This window comes from Pongo pygmaeus, chromosome 14, assembly GCF_028885625.2.
Source record: "Pongo pygmaeus isolate AG05252 chromosome 14, NHGRI_mPonPyg2-v2.0_pri, whole genome shotgun sequence".
Lineage (NCBI taxonomy): Eukaryota > Metazoa > Chordata > Mammalia > Primates > Hominidae > Pongo > Pongo pygmaeus.
In genome coordinates, this window is record NC_072387.2 from 88788561 (window position 1) to 88808943 (window position 20383).

At 34.9% G+C, this 20383-nt stretch overlaps 1 protein-coding gene across 50 annotated transcripts in view; it reads right to left on the minus strand.

The window, feature by feature from the left end:
- The window catches only part of RBM26 (RNA binding motif protein 26), a 93546-nt gene that overhangs the window by 35707 nt on the left and 37456 nt on the right, over positions 1-20383 (minus strand). For 5 of the 50 annotated variants that reach the window (XM_054447298.2, XM_054447297.2, XM_063651009.1 and 2 more), the window contains exons 7-14: positions 19095-19334; positions 18517-18687; positions 18041-18196; positions 12094-12205; positions 10797-10956; positions 7735-7899; positions 6938-7069; positions 5657-5728 (exon numbers count right to left, since the gene is read on the minus strand). In XM_054447298.2, coding sequence (XP_054303273.1) covers positions 5657-5728; positions 6938-7069; positions 7735-7899; positions 10797-10956; positions 12094-12205; positions 18041-18196; positions 18517-18687; positions 19095-19334 — 1208 coding nt within the window. The remainder of the gene's footprint in view (positions 1-5656; positions 5729-6937; positions 7070-7734; positions 7900-10796; positions 10957-12093; positions 12206-18040; positions 18197-18516; positions 18688-19094; positions 19335-20383) is intronic. The other 45 variants (XM_054447310.2, XM_063651026.1, XM_063651023.1 and 42 more) reach the window with 15 other exon arrangements.

Here is a 20383-nt window from a genome sequence, read left to right on the forward strand (position 1 = left end):
GAGGGAAGTAACGAGCCCAACAGAAAAGAAGATACTCCAATTCCTAAGAACAGAGACAGTGCCTTCTCCAAACAACCACATTTCTATTTTCCAAATGCATTTCTATATGTGCTATAATTTTTACATATTTACTTCTATACATCTTACTACACTTACTTAATCCCAACTGTGTATGAATTATTTTGAATTTTCTATATCTACAACCATGTCATCTGCAAGTAAACAGTTTTGTTTATTTCCAATCTTTATATGGTTTATTCTGTTTTCCTTCCTTAGCGCACCCATGAGTCTCTCCAGTACAATATTGAAAAAAAAAAATAAAAGTGATGCAAATGGACATCAATGTCTTTCCCAACCTCAAGGAAAAACAGTCAATATTTCACAATTGAATATTATGTTAGCTGTAGTTTTTTTTCTTTTATTGCAGATTTCCTTCGTCAAATTAAAGCAGTTTTTCTCTATTCCTCCTTTGCAGAGTGTTTAATGTAACTGAGTAACAGAACGCTTTCTCTACTGAGGTAATCATCTAGGGTTTTTTCCTCCCTCATTCTACTAATGTCAATTAAACTGATTTTTCCAATGGTAAATCAACCTTGAATTTCTGGAATAAATACTACCTGGCCATGACTGATTATGTATTTCATGTATCACTGGACATTTGCTAATATTTTATTTAGGATACTTGTGTCTATGTTCATGACAGATGTTGGTCTGTAATTTTCCTTTCTTATAGTATATTGTCAGGTTTGGTATGCTGAACTCAGAAAGTAAATTGAAAAGTATCATGTGCTGTGTTGTTAAAATGTATAGCACTAATATCTCTTATTTTCCCTAAAGAGAGGGAGGTTACAATCCATTAACACCTCCTTATTTTATTTCCTATGTAAAATAATACCAGCCACAATAACTACAAGTAATCGTAAAGAAAGAGAAAAACAGCTGTTTTTCATAGATAAGAATGGAAGGGAAAAAAGTATTTTGTAAAATTAAGTTACCCAAGTATCATTTTTCAATAACCAATGCCCAAGTAGAAATTAAATACAAATATAGTTATGATGTTTAACAGCCACACTCACAATAAATAGCTCCAACAGGTTTTTAAAGCAGAAATATCTTGGTTTAATGCAATCAAAAGACAGCATCTGAGGAGCTAAGTGTAGGAAACGTATTAATACAGTTACTGTATGGTCAGTTTTCATAGTAAGTAAATAGTCACCTGTTCAGTAAAATCTGAATGTTCGTTTATGATATTCACTTAAAGCAGCACATAAATGTGCGTTCTATATCAAACCTGAGAATTCTGATGAGAAGAATGGGATTTTGGTTTAAAGTTAAGTTTATACGTACTTTTAGATATTAATCGTTTTTAAATTCCAAGAACACAAAGTATGTTTTAATGCACTGATCTACCTTATCTTTTTTGTATCTTTCAAAATGTTATTCTTTTAATTGACAAAAACTGTACAGAGATGTCCCTTAACTTATGATGGGGCTCTATCCATTGTAAGTTGAAATACCATTTAAGTTGAAAATACATTTTCAACTTCTAAGTAATAAATGCATCATCAAATTGAAAAATCGTTAGTCAAGTCACTGTAAGTTGATGACTGTCTGTATATTTATCATGTACAACATGCTGTTCGAAATATATACACTGTAAAATGGCTAAGTCAAGCTAATTAACATTTGTATTACCTCACCTTTTTTTTGTGGTGAGCTGCTTTCTTGGCAATTTTCAAGAATGCAACACATTGTTATTAACTATAGTCACCACGTTGTACTATAGATATCTTTAATTTATTTCTCCTATCTAACTGAAGTTTTATATCTTTTGACCAACATTTCCCAATCCCCTGTCCTCAGCCCCTGGTTAACAACCACTCTACTCTCTGCTTCTATGAGTTCAACTTTTTAAGATTCCACATATAAGTGAAATAGACAAAGGGATTAAAAGAAACAAAGATTAAAAAACTTGCAGAGAAATATTTTAACAAACATCAAAGTAAAAAATATATACAGCTAGTAATGAATTTTTGCTACACAAATAGCTTAGTTACTACAAAGCTCAGCAAAGCTAATACATTCAAATAAATTAATTTCATATTTTCCTGTAAAAAAAAAATAATCAGGTAATAATCCTGAGAGGCCACTGCATTAAAAAATAAAAATTAAAAATAGTCAATAACAGTTAAGAAAGAAACTATCATAAATCCCTCCTTTTTTTTTTTTTTGAGACAGAGTCTAGCTCTGTCACCCAGGCTGGGGTGCAGTGGTGCCATCTCGGCTCATTGCAACCTCCACCTCCTGGGTTCAAGCGATTCTCCTGCCAGCCTCCCAAGTAGCTGGGATTACAGGCGCCCGCCACGAAGCCCAGCTAATTTCTGTATTTTTAGAAGAGACGGGGTTTCATCGTATTGGCCAGGCTGGTCTCGAACGCCTGACCTCGTGATCTGCCTACCTCGGCCTCCCGAAGTGCTGGGATTACAAGCGTGAGCCGTGTGCCCAGCCAAATCCCTCTAAATCTTTTAAGTAGCAAAGTTACACAACAAATTCAAATTTCAAAAATCCAAGGAAACATAGTAAGATTTGCTTAGCATCTACACAATGGCAGCTGCTAAATCAACAGGTGAAGTTTCTCTACGACATGCAATATTCTTTTAATTATGCCACACAACTTTCCTTTTAAAAGTTCCATGGTATAGACGTTAATATATCATCATGCAGAGACCAAGATATATTTTTACATTGCAAAAAACACAAGAACAATAATATCCTGTATCATAAATCTGATATTTAAAGCTGATATGATAAAGAAGATTAAATATTCCACTGGTTACTCAGTTTACCTTCTTAGAATTTAGAAGGGATTCAGCAAGATAATTTGAACAGTCTTAAGTCTGTTCTAAAAAACTAACCAGGACAGTACACACAGATGTAGCCCTTTATTCTTCATGAATTTCTTTAGTAAGCAGAGGTACTCAAACATAATTTATCAAATCTATTCACATAATAACTAAATACCTCTTGCAATATCTTCATATTTACCATCAGCAATTACGTTTTAACTTTCCTCTCTTTTAGCCTCCTCACGAAAATGGGGTCTCAGAATAAAGAATAATCACTAAAGGTTTTACTGTGTGTTGTTGATAGGGAAGGTATAAAATGTTACATTTGTGTATTTATTTAGTTTAATAATGACATAGGATACTGTGTAGATACAAGCTTTGGGTTTTCCCCTGCCTTCATTTTTTTTAAAAAAAGAATCTTTCAACTAATATTTGATGATGGGGAACATTCTTCTATTCTTTCTAAGACTTCTCTGAATCACTGCCCTGTAAGTATTTTGGACCCAAACCCCCTAAGGATTAGGGGAACAGAAACAACAAAAATAAGCAAAAATAAAATGTTTCTCTGTAAAGACAGACTGAAGATGAATAAAAATTACATACTTACTGTTTTCCTTAATAGGCTGTTTATGGTATTTATCAAAAATATTTTTCCCCATAAATAGCTTGCTACCATAAATGATTTTTTTCCCATAAAAATTCAGTTAGTGGTTTATTGCATTAGCATAATATATGGGTATATATATTAGTCTATGCATTAGTAAAGTTATATTATCAACTACAAATTTGTACTCAAAATACACTGCAAAAATTTTATAATAGCTATGAGTACACACTTCAATTTCAAAAGTCCAAATCTTACTTTACAGACTCCAAATATAACTGAGTATTTCAGATGTCTCTAGAATTTCTCAGTAGTACACTAAGTATAGCTGAACTTAGCGTTAAGTTGTATTTTACTTTTAATTGACAGAACTGTACATATTTATGGGGTACAGTGTGATGTTTTGATACATATATACATTATGTAATAATCAAAATCTATCATCTCAAACACTTCCAGTGTTTCTTTTTTCTGAAACACTTATTTTCAAGGAGGATAAACCTAATCCAAGTAAGTATTTCATACTGCTAAATTTAGTAGCACAGACTAAGCAGCACAGAAATTCCAAGGAGGAGCCGGGGATAACAGAAAAATCTGGAGGTTTCACGGGAGATGTTGGAGAGACTTTCACTCTTTAAAGAACGACTGGAATTTTGTTAGGGGGGGAAATGCACTCCAGAAAAATCACCACCAAAAAAATAAAATAAAATAATAAAAGTCAGGAAAGGCCAAAGGAAAACGAGCAGAAAAGTACTCCCTTGGGTAAAAACGAAAGACTAGAGCAGAAGTAATAGAACCAGAATTATTGAGTTATCGATGAGCTGTGAATCAAGGAAAGTAATTTAGCTGAGAAACTCAAAGTTTCTATAATGAATTAACACCAAAATAAGTCTGAGTGTAAGATGGTGACAGTATAAACTAGACGAGGGGAATTCCAGGATGCCAGTTAAGACACCGCACCCAGAGGCTAGGGAACTGAAGGTGGCAGAAAAAGAAGTGGTCTACAAACACAAGCAAATGATCTTAAGGCTTTTAGATCACACAGCTTAGAAAATGGTGTTATCACTTTCTGAGCTAAGGGCTAGGATAAATTAATTTATATGGGAAATAATGAATTCATTTTAGGCACATTATGCCCGAAGTAATGCTGAGATGCCCAAGAGGAAAGTCTGATACACAAACACAGATTCAAATATCTAAAACTGCCAAAGTTTAACACTGTAAATAAAGAAAATAATATACTGAAGAATATAGTGAAGACAGCAGGGCAGCTATCTCACTGATGCATTATCTCTGAAAGTGATTTCCAATCTTCAGACTGAAAAGAGCCATGGACTAGAAATAGGAGCCCCAAATTCTAGTTCTGGCTCAGTGACTCACAGTATACAGATGAAATCATAACACTGTTTGGGCCTTGACTTTAAGATAAGCATATAGAACTAAGAAAGATTATTTAATTCTCACCTTCTGTGATTTCATATGCCTCAAATAAAATTAAAGACAAAGTATTTACTCATACCTAAACAGAAAAAAAATAACATCTACACAGAACTATAAGATATATCCACAAATGGTCTTGATTTAATAAATATTTACCCCCCTTCATTTAAAAAAAAAATGACTATATGTATTGTTACGCTACCTCAATTACTGTTTAGTAATAAGTAAAAAACTTACATTTACATCATCCTTTCCAGTTTACAAAAATATTTGTAAATAAATGATTTTATTTGATCTTCAGAAAACCCCATGAACAAGATAAATATTACCATCACCATTTTACCGATGAGTTAAAAAGATTCAGAAAAATTAAGAACACTGCCCAACATCATGCAGTTAGTAAGTGAAGAGCCAGGGCTCAAACTCAGGTGAAATTCCTAATCATGGCCCTTTCTATTAGGCTGCCAGAGTTGTCAAACCAAAATGCACAGTATCTCTAAAGAAAACAAAGTAAATAAAAAGAATAAAACAAAGAAAAGGAATGGAATACATGGAAATATAGTGGGAGGCAAGTATTAAAATGCTGATGCAAAAGTAAAAAAAGGAAAATATTTTTCTTTTTCAGCAAATGGAAAGCAAAAGGTAGGAAAAGATACAGATACTATTAAGAAGCAAGAGTTTAGAACTATGAAAAAAATTAAAAATTAAGATGCCACCTGAAAACATTTATGAAGCCAAGACAAACACATCATGCTATTCTTCTTACCTTTTCAGTTGCTGAAACAGATGGCTTTGATACAAAACCCAACCTGTCCTTCACAGATAACTTAGTTACATTCTAAAAAAATTAAAATGGACATATTCAGTGTTTCCCCAAACATATAAAAGTCTGTTGGGATCTTGAACATTCTGATTCTACTAATATATACAGAGTCTATGAGTATACCAATACTAACCACAAAAACTTGGTCCTTCTTAAAAGAAAGAGACAGAAAGAAAATATGTGGGAAAACAAAAATAAACAGTATGCAATATTATTCAATCATGAAAAATGATGTAAACTAAGAGGTCTGAGCCAGGTGGTTGCTAAAGTCCCTGCCACTGACACAGAATAAATTAGGAGAAAATCTCAAATTTTAAAAATTAAAATATATGCCCACTTACTGAGCTTAAAAATAGTGCCAACTTCTTCTAAAGTATGTTTATTTTATATCCAAATATACTGTATTTGGTGATAATTTGGGATGTTAGGACTGGGAATTTTTAAAATTAACTAATAATTTACCAATTGACATTCTGCATGTCCTTGCAGAAATTCAGCATCTTACTCTTCAGGAATTATCTAGGAAGACTACTTTAATAAGGTGGCATCCATTAGCTAAGTAGGATACTACATCCTAACTCTATTTTACACAGCAAATGCTGAAACATCGGGAGACAAAGGAAAGCTAAGTTTCAGAGACTGAGAATGTAGAAACAAGAAACTGCCACTCAAGTGTGGAAGGAAGTGGGAAGGAAATGATATATGGAGAAAAGAATCCCAGAGTCAGGAATAAGTGATGCAAAGTTCTGAGAGAGCGGTCTAAGTACTTAAAACAGTATAATATCAAGCATGCTTAACTTGATGGTTTAAGCCTTCCCCTCCCATAAGCTTTTAGTTCAGTCTATTACACAATTATCTCCAGAACAGAATTCTAATTAAGTAAAAAGATGATGGAAAAAATAAGATTTAATGTACTCAACTTCACTCTGCAGGCAGTTTTGCTGACACGTATCTCCTCCACAAAGTGAGAGAGAAATGTTTCTCATAAATATTAACTGGAGAGAAGAATTTAAGATTCAAATACTATAGGAAAAGTAGAGACTGAGAAAATGTTATGGTAATGGTAAAAATTAAAAAAAAAAAACCTTATAGGTGGGGTTCAAATATGTAAAGACTATCATATTTCTATGTGAAATATATACAATTAACTATAATTCAAATCACCAAGGGAAACTAAATTACTGAGAACCTATTACAGGCACAATCATAAGACCTTCGCTTTACCTGAGGAAGGTCTGAAGTGGCACTCTGGGCTTCTGCAGGTTCAATAGTACTTGAAGGTACTGGACCCAGCCGCTCTTTGACTGACTGCTTCACAACAGGCAAAATGGGCTGCTGGACTAAAGGCTGCATTACCTCAGAACAAGGAAAAAATGTTAAACAAGTTGATTCATTCAAAAGGATGGAAAGTGACCTGTATTATTTTGTTACTAAACTGCCCATGCAGAGAAAGTTTTTAAAATGCAGCCTATAGTCAAAACCTAACTGCCTTCTAATTTCATCCACACATATACAAAGATGTTTTCTTTGCATAAAATAACTTATTTACTGGAATAAATTAAAGTCCAACTTTCACTATCTTCTGTTTTAACAATCAAAACCCATACTGTTGTAATATACCTCTATAAACACTCTAACATTACACACTGATGGGGGTTGGGACAAAAAGGAGGGAGAAAGGGGACAGGGGAAAGAAGAGAGAATTTCTAAGATGAACCTACAGTCTAAATTTCTGGAATATACATAGCTATCATTTACTGAGTACCTCCTATCTGCCAGGGACTATTCCATATGTCTCACATACATCATGCTGTTCTTTCAACTAGCAATTAACATCACAATTATGAGAGAACAGCTTAGAAAGGTTGAGTAAATTTCTCAAGTCTTTACAGGTAACAGAAGCTAAATGCAGAACCAGGGTGTGAACTCAGGCCTACTTGATTCCAATGCCTCTACTCGTAAACACTATGCTAAGAGCTTTCTAAGAAATGCACGTACTTTTACACAAATTTCTCTCTTACCTTTGGAGAAGTAGTTGGTAACTGTTGGGTGCTTCCTTCTCTGTGCCAATAAACCTTAATAAAGCGATTGTTTAATACTGCTTCCGTACTTGATATTGCTTTCTTTGCTTCTTCGTATGTTGCAAATTGGATAAGGGCACCTTCAGGATCACCATTATAAGCAACCTAAGATTTAAAATATTAAGAACAGTGAATTTCCAAAGGAATCTGTTGCTTCATAGAGAAAAATTCCTCAATAAGTGAAATACTGGTCCTTCCAAGTAAGATTCTGTATTTATACTCCCTTGTATCTGGATTAGTAGACCACAGTCTACTTTTACTCCAGAAGAAATAGTAACCAAGGATTGTTCACAGCATAAAAAGAGTTCCTCTATATAACAGCAGAGAAAGTCGACTGCATAAATGTTACATATAGGCATTCAAAGTGTTTCTCTTTTTATTCCGAATTTTAATAGCAACTAAGAGAAACAATCCCTATTGTCAATAAATGACATGGCAAAGATCCACAGAATCTGAAGAAGGCAGTAAATTACTTTGCAAGGGGTTATCTCTAACAAAAAATTACAGAAAAATCCATCTGAACAATTGCCCAAATTTGTAATTCTCACATTTCCAAAAGCACAAGAAAATTTAAGAACAAAAAAAGAGACCATGTAACGACAGCATCAATCACATTTGATACATGAGAAAACTGAGATTTCAAGGAATGTGATTCTATAGACACTTACAGCTAATAAGTAATAAATCCAAGACTTTTCACTTCAAATTCCTATTCTTTCAATAATAGAGTTTTCCAAAGTGTGGTATATAAACCACGGGTGGTGTGCAGCAATACAGAAAAGAGATTAAGAGTGGCCTGGGCCAGGCATGGTGGCTCATGTCAGTAATCCCAGCACTCTGGGAGACCAAGGCAGGAGGACTGCTTGAGCCCAGGAGTTCAAGGCCAGCCTGGACAACATATTGAGACCCCATTGGTACAAATAATAATTGAAAAAATATTAGCCAGGTGTGGTGGCACACAACTGTGGTCCCAGCTACTCGTGACGCTGAAGCAGGAGAATCACCTCAGCCCAGGAGGTCGAGGCTACAATGAGCCATAATCATGCCACCTCACTCTAGCCTCAGTGACAAGAGTGAGACTCTGTCTCAAAAAAACAAAAACCAAAAAACAAAACAAAAGAGTAGTTGGAATCAAACTGCCTGGCTCAAACTTTGGCTGCTACTCTCCCATGAACATGATCAAGTTACTTAACCTTTCTGGGCCTTGTTTTCTTTTTCTACAAATGAGAATAACCATACCCACTCTTCAGTGTTAAGAATTAAATAATTCACATAGAACAGAGAGTGTACACAGTCAGAAGTGTTCAGTAAACATTAATTATAACTATAAAGATAATTTTGGTAACATTTTAATAATTATACATTTTTTAAGACTTTATAAACATCAATTTCATCATTATGTTTAATTAGCATGAAGCTAAAGAGTTTTGAAAATTGATTTTGAAAAATGTGTTTTAAGAATAATAATGCAGGTAGTACACAGACATGGCAAAAAACCAATCAACAGAAGATTTCAACCTCACTAGTAATTGAGTAAATGCAAACAGAAACAATAGTGAGATGTTTTGCCCCTCAGCTTTAAAAAAATTTTTAAATATTACCAGTGTAGTTAATTGTGTGAAGAATATTTTGAAAACCTTTTTATGACTAGATATAGTGGTAGATCAAATGAAATTGCCATAAAAAGATAACTCAAAGATATTCAAGATTAAGTAAATAACCACACGGTAATGTGTATACTATGGGCTCATAAACAGTTTTAAGTTTGTGTACAGATAAATAGACACGGAATTGTGTGACAAAAAATCTAAAATAACACATGATAAACTGTTAACAATAATGTAATTATAGATGGGCAGGGGAATGGAACAGACACAAAAGTTGAAAGGGAACCATTTCCTTTAAATTCTATGTATGTATCTCTGTTGCCCTACCTGAATCAAACATGAATTTTTTCCCCCTCTATTACTTTTATAGTACTTTTTAATGGCAAGAAAACAAAATTTTCCAAAATATCCTAAGTTGTTAGGATGAATTGTATCCTCTAAAATTTGTTTTTATTAAATTATAAAACATAATTATTTTAATTGCAAAAAGAACACCATACAAAACGGAAAAATTCAACACACTATTTCAACACTTTCACCATATCACATAATATAAACACAATATTAAAAAAACACCCAGGTTATATATACCCAAGCCAAGGTCTAATTATAGGTGCAGTCAAATACAAATTACTGTTACTGTTACTTACCTTGAAAGATATTCAAAAGTGGTAAAGAAAAAGTAAATGTCTAAACTAATTACAGATTACAAGGTATCTGGGCCCCAAAAGTCTCTATTAAGTGCATCCCACCATAGGAGTGACAAAAATCTGACTAAAATTTCTGCTGAAATGATTTTGAGAAACTGAGGAACTGAAAACTATTGTAAGACTGGATTTTACTAGTGTGATTAACTTTGCTGTAGTTTTATGACAACCTTTATTAGGTAAAAAGTTTATGATAATATGACCAATTGAAACACTGAAAATTGTATTTTTTCCTAAAAGGTAGAGTTCCATTTCACGTCCAATTTTCCCAATTGAGAATAACAAATTTTCTTTTTTTTTTTTTTTTTTTTTTTGAGACGGAGTTTTGCTCTTGTCGCCCAGGTTGGAGTGCAGTGGCGCGATCTTGGCTCACTGCAACCTTAGCCTTCCACATTCAAGCGATTCTCCTGCCTCAACCTCCCGAGTAGCTGGGATTACAGGTGCCTGCCACCACACCCGGCTAATTTTTGTATTTTTAGTAGAGATGGGGTTTCACCAGGTTGGCCAGGCTAGTCTCAAACTCCTGACCTCAGGTAATCCGCCCACCTTGGCCTCCCAAAGTGCTGGGATTACAGGTGTGAACCACCATGCCTAGCCTTATAATATTTATTTATAAAGGTAGTTTTCTTATTACATTAAGTTCCCTAAACAGAAGGAAGAGATAACAAAACCATTTCATGGCTCTTACCTGTAAGTTAACCAAGGTTCCAAATCGACTAAAATGTTCATTAAGTTTGCTGATATTATTTAATTCTGGAGGAACTTTTCTAAGTTCAAGCTTGGTATTTTCATTTCCAAATTGAACCTTCTTCTGAAAGCCTGGGCTGTTTGTTCTATTAAAATTTGGTCTGTAAACAAAATTCAACTTAGTCAATACATTTATAAATCCTGACCCTGACCAAATACAAGGGAATGAAGTTTAACAAAATAGATATCCAATTAAGTTCAATTTTCCCCCAAACTGAAATTACTGGTTGATAAAGGAAATTTAAATTTTTTTCCAACAATGAAGTTTCAAAATGAGCACTGTTAGCACCTTTCATGGAAGCCAACTGAGAAGGGTTCTGCCATATCATGTTACTTTCCACTTCTGATCCACCTCTACTTAACATTCCTATCAGGAAAAGTCTCAGTATCCTCTTTTAGTCAATTTGCATATATAACCTTTATTCTGATTCTGTAAAAGCCAGCTTACTAAAAAATATCCTATCTTAAAACTTTAAGTTTTAAATTTGATTTTAAATTTTATTTTCTTTGATGACAGTCTCAACCTCTTTCCTGCTTTTTTTAAAAAAAGAAAAAAAGAATTGTTGGAACTATAAAGAATACATTTTGACACTTGAAGAAAGGACAAAACTGTGGCCTAGAGAGGTTACTCTGCATTAAATCACAGAATTAATCACAAAGAACTAGAAACTATCCATTATTAAGTAGATGTTAAAGCTCTAAAAGTGATCCTAGTCTCTCTTCACACATTTATTTATAAATGAATCACCTCACACATATCTTAACATTGATTCCTTACCCCTTTCTCTGAAGCTCTTCCTTGACCATTCAATGCCTAGACAGCCTCTCCAACCCCCACAAAAGCCCTTTCTAGCTCCTACCTAACAGGAACTGCCTACATATGAAAGTCTCTTGACAGGTCTGATCTATACCTCCTTCCTCTAATGATGAGAGGCTCATGACTATCCTGTATATAGCTAGTATTCAACAGGTCTAAGTTAAAGAGTGGGTTTTTTGGAGGAGGGTAAATGATAGGAGGAAAAAATTATGCCCTCAACTACCACACCATTTCTGTAAGAAAATGCTTTTCTAACATCAGACAACTAACTTACCAATTTTTAGAAAACTCACACATGGGGATTGCTTACAGAACAGAGTAACATTTTTGGAAGAAACCAAACCATATTGTCGTAATAATACAGAAACGATCCTGAAAATCAATGCACAATTATACTTCTCAATTTTCCTGGCCACCTTACTTATCAAACCAAGTCTTCTTTGTAGGAACTCCAGGCTCTCCAGAACCAATGGTTCTTTTCCTTGATTCTGAGTCCACTACTATCCTCATACTGCTTTTATTGGGAGGCTTTTCTGTTTTAAAACAAAAGAAAATGAAAAAAATAAGCACAGGTTAATATTCTCTATTTATCATAGATACCTTCCTCATACAGGAAAATTTCTGGCTTTTATCTAAATATATATATATTTTAGAAGAAATAGAAATAAATGTATAGTAGCTCCCCCTTACGCAGTTTCACTTTTACGATTTCAGTTATCTCTAGGCAACCACAGTCCAAAATTATGGAAAACTACAGAAATAGTAAACAATTCCTAAGTTTTAAACTGCCTGCAGTTCTGAGTAGTTTGATAAAATCTCACACCATCCTACTCCAACACTTGATCTCATCATGTAGGCATTTTATCATCTCCTATCATCCCAAGAAGCATAAATACAATAAGATATTTGACAGAGAAAGACAGGGACCATTCACATAACTTTTATTATAGTATATTGTTATAATTATTTCATTTTATTATTAGACATTGTTGTTTAGCTCTTACTGTGTCTAATTTATAAGTGAAACTTTATCACAGATGTGTCTGTATAGGAAAAAGCATAGTATATGTAGGGTTTGGTACTCTGTGGTTTTATACATGAGGAGTCTTGGAACATATCACCCACAGACAAAGGGGAATTACTGTACATTCAAATACAGTAATCTAAGGGTTTTTTCAAATTTATTTCAATATATTCATTTCACAACTAACTATGAAAAAGAATCAATTCTCATATGCCAAATTAAAATGTGATTCTGTAGGTCACTTCTTTGTAGATAAAACCCAAGTCACTGTTCCCATCTACCATCACCCTCACCGCAAATATATATATATCTCAATGCACAAATGAGAAAATAATCACTTTGAGGCTTTAAGTTCATAGTTTTGAAATCAAATGCACAATCTAAAAGATTCAAAACTTTACACTAATCCAATAACCTTTGAGAAGTGAAAAGTTAGAGTTATGATTGAAGTGAGCTGCTTTTAAATATGGAATAGATTCATAAAATATGAACGTAATGAAAGCATACTTGCTTTAAACAAGAAAAGATTCAAGTCTAAAATACAGTGTAAAAGAGCTGTAAAAGTCTGTTACTTTCAACATTTTATATTTACTTACACGGCATGTAATGATAACCTGTTATTCCCAAATGACTCTAAAGTTTAAAACATGCAAACCTTAATCCACATAGAAAAATGTAACTTAAAAACTCCTTTTTTATAGATGGCAAAATTGATTGTCTAAAATCCTATTCTTACATATTTCTAAACACCTAACTAACCAAAAGAACTGAGGATCTGTTTCAGCACAATATCTCTCATGGCCACAGCTATGGTCTCCTGCAGAAGGAGAGCATATACTCAATTCTAAATTTTCAACTTCTTGGTTCTCTCTGGAAATCCTACAGGTATCTCAAAACTCACTATGCAGAACATTCAAATTATTTTCATATTAAGTCTTTTATTTTTCTTAAACATTTCTATTAATGAAACTACCATTTTCCCAATCATCCCAGTCAAGTCATATTTGATATATGACTACCCACATATGCCATACACACAGAGACTCAAATCAACGCTCTGGACTCCTGCTGCTTTCCCCCATTTTCAACCTTTCCCAGGACACTGATACCTCCAATCAACATTCAAACATTACAGCCCTAATTACTCCATTTAAAAAAAAAGAAACTCTCTCGTAAAACCAGTTTTCCCTTTAGCAACAACATCTCTCTCCATACCCCCAACAGCCCTTTCCTAATCAATGTCCACACTTACTAACTTTGCTTCCTTAACACCCACTCACTAATCCTCTGAAAACTGGCAGTTGCTCCCATTACTGCACTTTACTTGCTCGTGCTAAAATCACTCATGTCCTCACTTGTTGTTTAAACCTATGAATATATCCCAGTCCTCTTACTGGACCTCTCAGGAGAATTTGCGGCTGTTGATCATCATCTTTTCCATCTTAGGTATTATATTCCCTGGGTTTTTAGGAATCCCCACTCCTTGCTTTTGTCTGCAGCTTTTGGGCTTCATTTCTAAGTTTTCTATAAAGTTCTCCTTTCTCTGTCCATTTACTTTGATGCTGACATTTGTCAAGTAGTTATACTTGGGTTTTCTCATCTCACTTTACATAGCCTTCCTAAAATAACTTTCTTATCTACTGCCATGGCTTCATTCATCTTTTTCAGTGATTCTCAGTGGGGATGGGGAGAGGAAGATTTTAGAAACACACGAGAAAGGTTTTTAAAATTATGTAAGTCAGACCTACAGATTTTGGTATGGCTCCTTCTATCTCCCTTTACCTCCCACTGATACTAATGGGACAGAAGAAAAGATTAAGGACCAAAGTTCTACATATGCATGATTCCAAAATCTGTATATTCTAGCCAACTGTCTCTCATGGACCTCAGACTTCCATATCCTGTTTCCCACTGGACACTTCTACTCAAATGCCCCAGGGGGACAAGAAGTTAAACACTTTCAAAACTAAATTTATCTTTCTGTCAAAGCTGTTCTTCTCAATGAATGAAATTATCATCTGCCCAATTATCCAGGGCAGGAAATGGGTGTCTAATTTCATCCACTTATTACCCCTATTCTAAGCCTCCAAATTCAGTAAGTTACAAGTTTTGTCAATTCTTTCCACAAACTTATTTTTTTCATTTCTATTATTACCCTAGCCCAGCTACTATCACCTCTATTCTAAAATTCTGTAAATGCTTTTAGTTAGCCTCTTACCTCCCTCTACATTCCTTACTTCTTCTCTTCCAGTCACAAAATTCCTTCAGTTTCTCAAAAGTATCACAGGGTACACAGGCTGTATCTATTCTCTTCCTCTAACTCTGACTTATCCTACATCTCTAGGAAACATCCTGTATCTAGCACGTGTGATGTTTCTCTGTCCAGTGGTACCTTCCAAGGACCGGTTCTGCAAAAGGATTTTTGGTCTTATTCCTGTCTCCCAAGTCTGGTTCACCGGCCCTTTTGGAGAATCTGTGACCTATCCAACATCTTTTGTTTTTTACTTTAATATGTTCTGTACCTGAAGGTTCACTAAGAGAGGGAATAACGTGTTTTGCCTCCAGTAATTGAAATGGGTTTGCTCCATCTCATCTGTATTCTCTAATTCAGAATCCCTTTCATTGATATATATTTAAAAGAAGGATATTAAAAACACAGAAGCAAGTTCCTCTTGGTATATCCTCAGCAAATGATCTAATATTAAATAGTTTTATGTAATGTATTTTTCCCCAATAATCCTTTTAATGAATTGTTTTTCTGCCTAAAATTGTCAGCACTGGTTTTGCTGACTAGAAATGGAAAACTACTTAACCCTTCCTCCTCCCTATATCCAATCATGACATCATCCATCAAGTTTTCCACCTCCTTAGAACTCTGCAAAAAATAACTGTCAGGGCTTCTAGGTAACTTTTACATTAGTAATTTCAATGCATCAAAGGGTCCAAATTTCTTTCCTTTTGCTGAATAATTGTCCTCAAAATTTAAAGCAGTAAGCATAAAAGTTTAACTATCACATAATAATAAGTCCATGACAAATTTAAATTAAGGCCATCTATAGGCTATTAGGAATGTGCAATAATTATATAATTAACAATAAATAAGCTTCTTATGTATCTGTCACAATCCAGGACAGTAAATTTAAAACCCAAACTGGGAATAGATGAGAACACATGGTGGGAGGAGGGAGAGGACTAAAAAGAGATAAGAAAACAGAAGGACTACAGACAATCCTCAATTTAGATGGGTTGCTAAATCAGTTGTTTGGTACATAAAATCACTGTTATTAATGGAAAAATCAATCCTAAACTAGCTAACAAAAATGGTACATGATGTATCTAAAGAAGAGTACTAAAATAATCACTATGTACAATAATGATTCTGAGAAAAGGCATTCAAATTTCTAAGTAGGTATGCCAGACATTTATCTCTCAACAGATCACTTTCTATAACAATATGCATTAAGAGCTGAAATTACCATACATCCAACTTGTACATGGTAAGATTTAAATGCAAGGGGTTTGATCCTCCTGCTTCTCTTGATCACAACCAGAAATTGCCCTGGCATGTGAATGGATCTAATAAATATTGACCTGTAGTAGCATGTATTTACAGCTCCAAAGCAGCAAGGTAGAAAGAAATGACTTTAGCGGGAATCCCCAGTAAAAGGTTAACTGAAGTGGAAATTCTCACTAAAAGGTTCCCAGTAAAAGCAAGGAATATTGGTATAAGGAAAACAAACTACATGCTAAATAGTTATCTAAACAAGAAAAGAGGGTTTCTGTGAACTAGCCAGGTAGGAGACCAGTTCAGGATATAGGTAAACATCACACAACAGTTAAAATCTTAAGTGGCCACTTTTCAATTACAAGGAATCCATATATCCCTCACATACAAGCTGTTAAAAAAAAATCTTTTTTTCTGTTGTTAATAATAGCTACTGAAATTCCTCAAAGAGAATTTAAGAGGAATGGGTATCCACATTAAATGTTGTCCTATGATCTAAAACAGGATATAAATCTGAATTAAAACGTTCCTTACACCTTCATTACAAAAAGTCCTTTAAACATTCAAGGAAGATGCTCAGAATCTGATAGCTTCCAATGAATAAAAGAAAAAAAAAGTGTATGTAAGTAATCACACATTTACCAAACTCCATTAGGCACTGTTACTTACTAAGACTTTTATTCACAACTGACGAAGCATGATTTTTTAATTCTGACTAGGTAAGACAAGAAAAGACTGGAAAGAAAATGGGATTTAAAACTTAATTGAGGTGGTTAGGGAAAAAGATATATTTTTCGTTAGCCCAGGAAATATTTTCCATTATGTCTGACAATGCTTCATTTCCCTAATATCAAATGTGATCTGTAGCAAATACTGTATTTTCCAAATTACTGTGAACTTTCTCCTTCTGAATCTTATTAGTTTACATTTACATCTCTAGTGCAGCACTCTAGATGTAGGGCACTCTAGATGTAGGGCACTTTGCTGCCCCAGCTTGTGACTATGTCAACCCAAATTGTACCTTTTAGAAATTTTATCCAAAAGTCTGTCTTCTCTAAGAAAATTTTAAGAGTCATTTCTTAACACATAATATCCTTTGCTTAAAAATATACGCAAACTAATATCAAATTTTAACAGGTGAAAAGTCAGCAAAAATAAATACCAAGCACTATTTGATTTTCCAAACTAGGAATAAACTTATCTTTAGGAATTAAAGCGTTACTCTCAAGATTACAAATCATACAAATTACAAAAAAAAAAAAAAAGGCTATCCAAGAAAACGTGCTTCTTTAAGGAAATTCCTTTCCCTCTTGGACAGTGTAATAATTGTATAATAAAGTGTCACCTCTACCACAAATACAGAATTACACAATATATTTTCTCCAATGGGGGAACGAAGGATACAGGGAACAAACAAAATCGCCATCCTGGCCAGTCACGGTGGCTCAAGCCTATAATCCCAGCACTTTGGGAAGCCAAGGCAGGCGGATCACTTGAGGTCAGAGAAGTTCAAGACCAGCCTGGCCAATATGGTGAAATCTCATCTCTACTAAAAATACAAAAACTAGCTGGGCATGGTGGCATGCACTTGTGATCCCAGTTACTCAGGAGGCTGAGGCAGGAAAATCACTTGAAGGGGAGGCAAAGGTTAGAGTGAGCTGAGATCACGCTACTGCACTCCAGCCTAGGCCACAGAGTGAGACTGTCTCCACAAATAAAATGAAATAAATCACCATTACTTATCCAGCCCCAATAAAGGCAAGACCAACTGTTCTTTATAAATGTTTTCCCACTGTTTATATTATGAAAATGACAGGAAGGAAAGATTAATTATAGTACCTCTGGGTGGCAAATCCATATCCCCTGATGTTAGTCCTATCAAGTTGGGCCTTTGTGCATGCACTCTGTGTCTATACATAGGTCTGGAAGTGTTTGTTATGCTTGGGGCTTCAGGATTGTAGCCATCTGTGTCATATGTATCTGGTAATACAAAAACTGTAATTAAAAAACAATTATAAAACTCCACTTGGTAATTTTTTAATATTGATAAGAGAAAAATTAAACAATATAACATTAACATAAAACATGCTTTATATGTATCAAAAAGAAAATGACTTTATTTTAAAAAGTTATTAAAAAGAAAATGTTTTTTTTGAAAACATTCATAACTGAGGGCTTATTTAATGTTCATTCACCATGCCTACATAATCTTAGTGAGAAAAGTAGTCCTCACAGAGCAATTCTCTCTAGACATTTTAAAATTCTTCATCTAAAACTGTGTTACATTACGAATATAAAAAGGGCCAAAACTGCACCTGCAGTAAAAAGAGAGGGTGGAGCAGGAGGAGGCTGGTGATGAATGCCAGTTGTTACTACAGTAGGAACAGAACTGGTTGCAGAGTTTGGAGGAGCATCCATGCCAGATGGCTGCAAAGGAGGAAGTGGAGGTGGTGGTCCTGTCAAAACCAAAGAATAAGAAATATCATCTGAAAGCAAACAAATAAAACAAGTTATTGCACATCCGAATATAATCTTCTCATTTATCAAACTATAATATCTACAAACACCAAGCCCTTACAACTGAATTAGATATCCAGGGTAAAATATCCTTTTAATACATTCCAAAGCAGGTTTGCCTTAAGCTATGAAGGCCTGCAGGTAGCTGAGTTTTACCAGTGATGTATTTAATTCACAGGGTCACTCCAAACCATAGTAACTGGCTTGGCACAGGCTACAAAGTGGAGGTGTATTCCAAATGGAAGTATATTGCTATTAATTTCTATCAGGCATTTTTGGGATTCCTTTAGATACTTTTAATTTAAGAATCTATTAAGTTTTAAAAATAGACTAAGAATGGCTAGATAAATACAGGCAAACAAACAGATTTACTTACCTGTAACAGGTGGGAGACTGGGTGGCAATGGACCTGGAGGTGGCACTGGGGGCCTGAGATTCACAGGTGGGGGTGTAAGAATTGGTGGAGGTGGGGGGAGTCCAGGAGGAGGTGGTCCTTCAACAACAGGAGGTTGTGCTGGGAAAGGCAGCATACCAGGAAGATTCACGTCTTCTACAACTACTGGATCACTTCCATGATCAAAAGGACACATGTCTCCTCTCATACAAAAACCCTTTTCTATGAGGAAAGAATAGTTAGAAACAAATGTCAAAAGCACTGGAAGTATATATTTTCTCTAAGTTAGCAAAAGTAAAATATTTAAAAATATGAATATTTTTAATATTGGACAAAAGTATAATTAACCATTTCCCAAGAGCTACCTGATCTTCTCCAGTAATATAAATACTTGTAAAGTGATATTTAACATACTGATATAGTTAGGATGTTTATCCTCTCCAAATCTCATGTTGAAATGTGACAATCTGGCCGGACATGGTGGCTCATGCCTGTAATCCCAGCACTTTGGGAAGCTGAGGCAGGTGGATCACCCAAGGTCAGGAGTTCGAGACCAGCCTGACCAACATGGTGAAACCCCATCTCTACTAAAAATACAAAGATTAGCTGGACGTGGTGGCTGGCGCCTATAAGCCCAGCTACTAGGGAGGCTGAGGCAGGAGAATCGCTAGAACCTGGGAGGCAGTGGTTGCACGGAGCCGAGACTGCATCATTGTACTCCAGCCTGGGGGACAGGGGGAGACTCCATCTCAAAAAAAAAAAGAAGAGGAAAAAGAGAGAAATGTGACAAACGATGTTGGAGGTGGGGCCTGGTAGGAGGTGTTAGGGTCATGGGGGTAGATCCTTCATGAATAGCTTGGTGCCTTCCCCAAGGTAACAAGTGCATTCGCCCTCTAATAGTTCACAGGAGCTGGTTGTTTAAAAGAGCATGGCACCTCCCCGACCACCAACCCCACTCTTCCTCCCTCTAAATTGCTCTCCCTTCGCCTTCTATCATGATTGTAAACTTCCTGAGGCCTTCACCAGATGCAGATGCTGGCACTACACTTTTTGTACAGTCCGCAGAACCATGAGCTAAAGAAACCTCTTTTCTTTATAAATTTCCCAGGCTCAGGCATTACTTCAGAGCAATGTTAAACTAACGTATACATACTAAAAAAAACAAACAAACACAAATGAAAATAACCTAACGAGATATCAGACTTAAATATAATTTTTGTCATATTTTTGTCTTTAGAAATATCCTTCATCTAAATCTCTCACTTAAAACT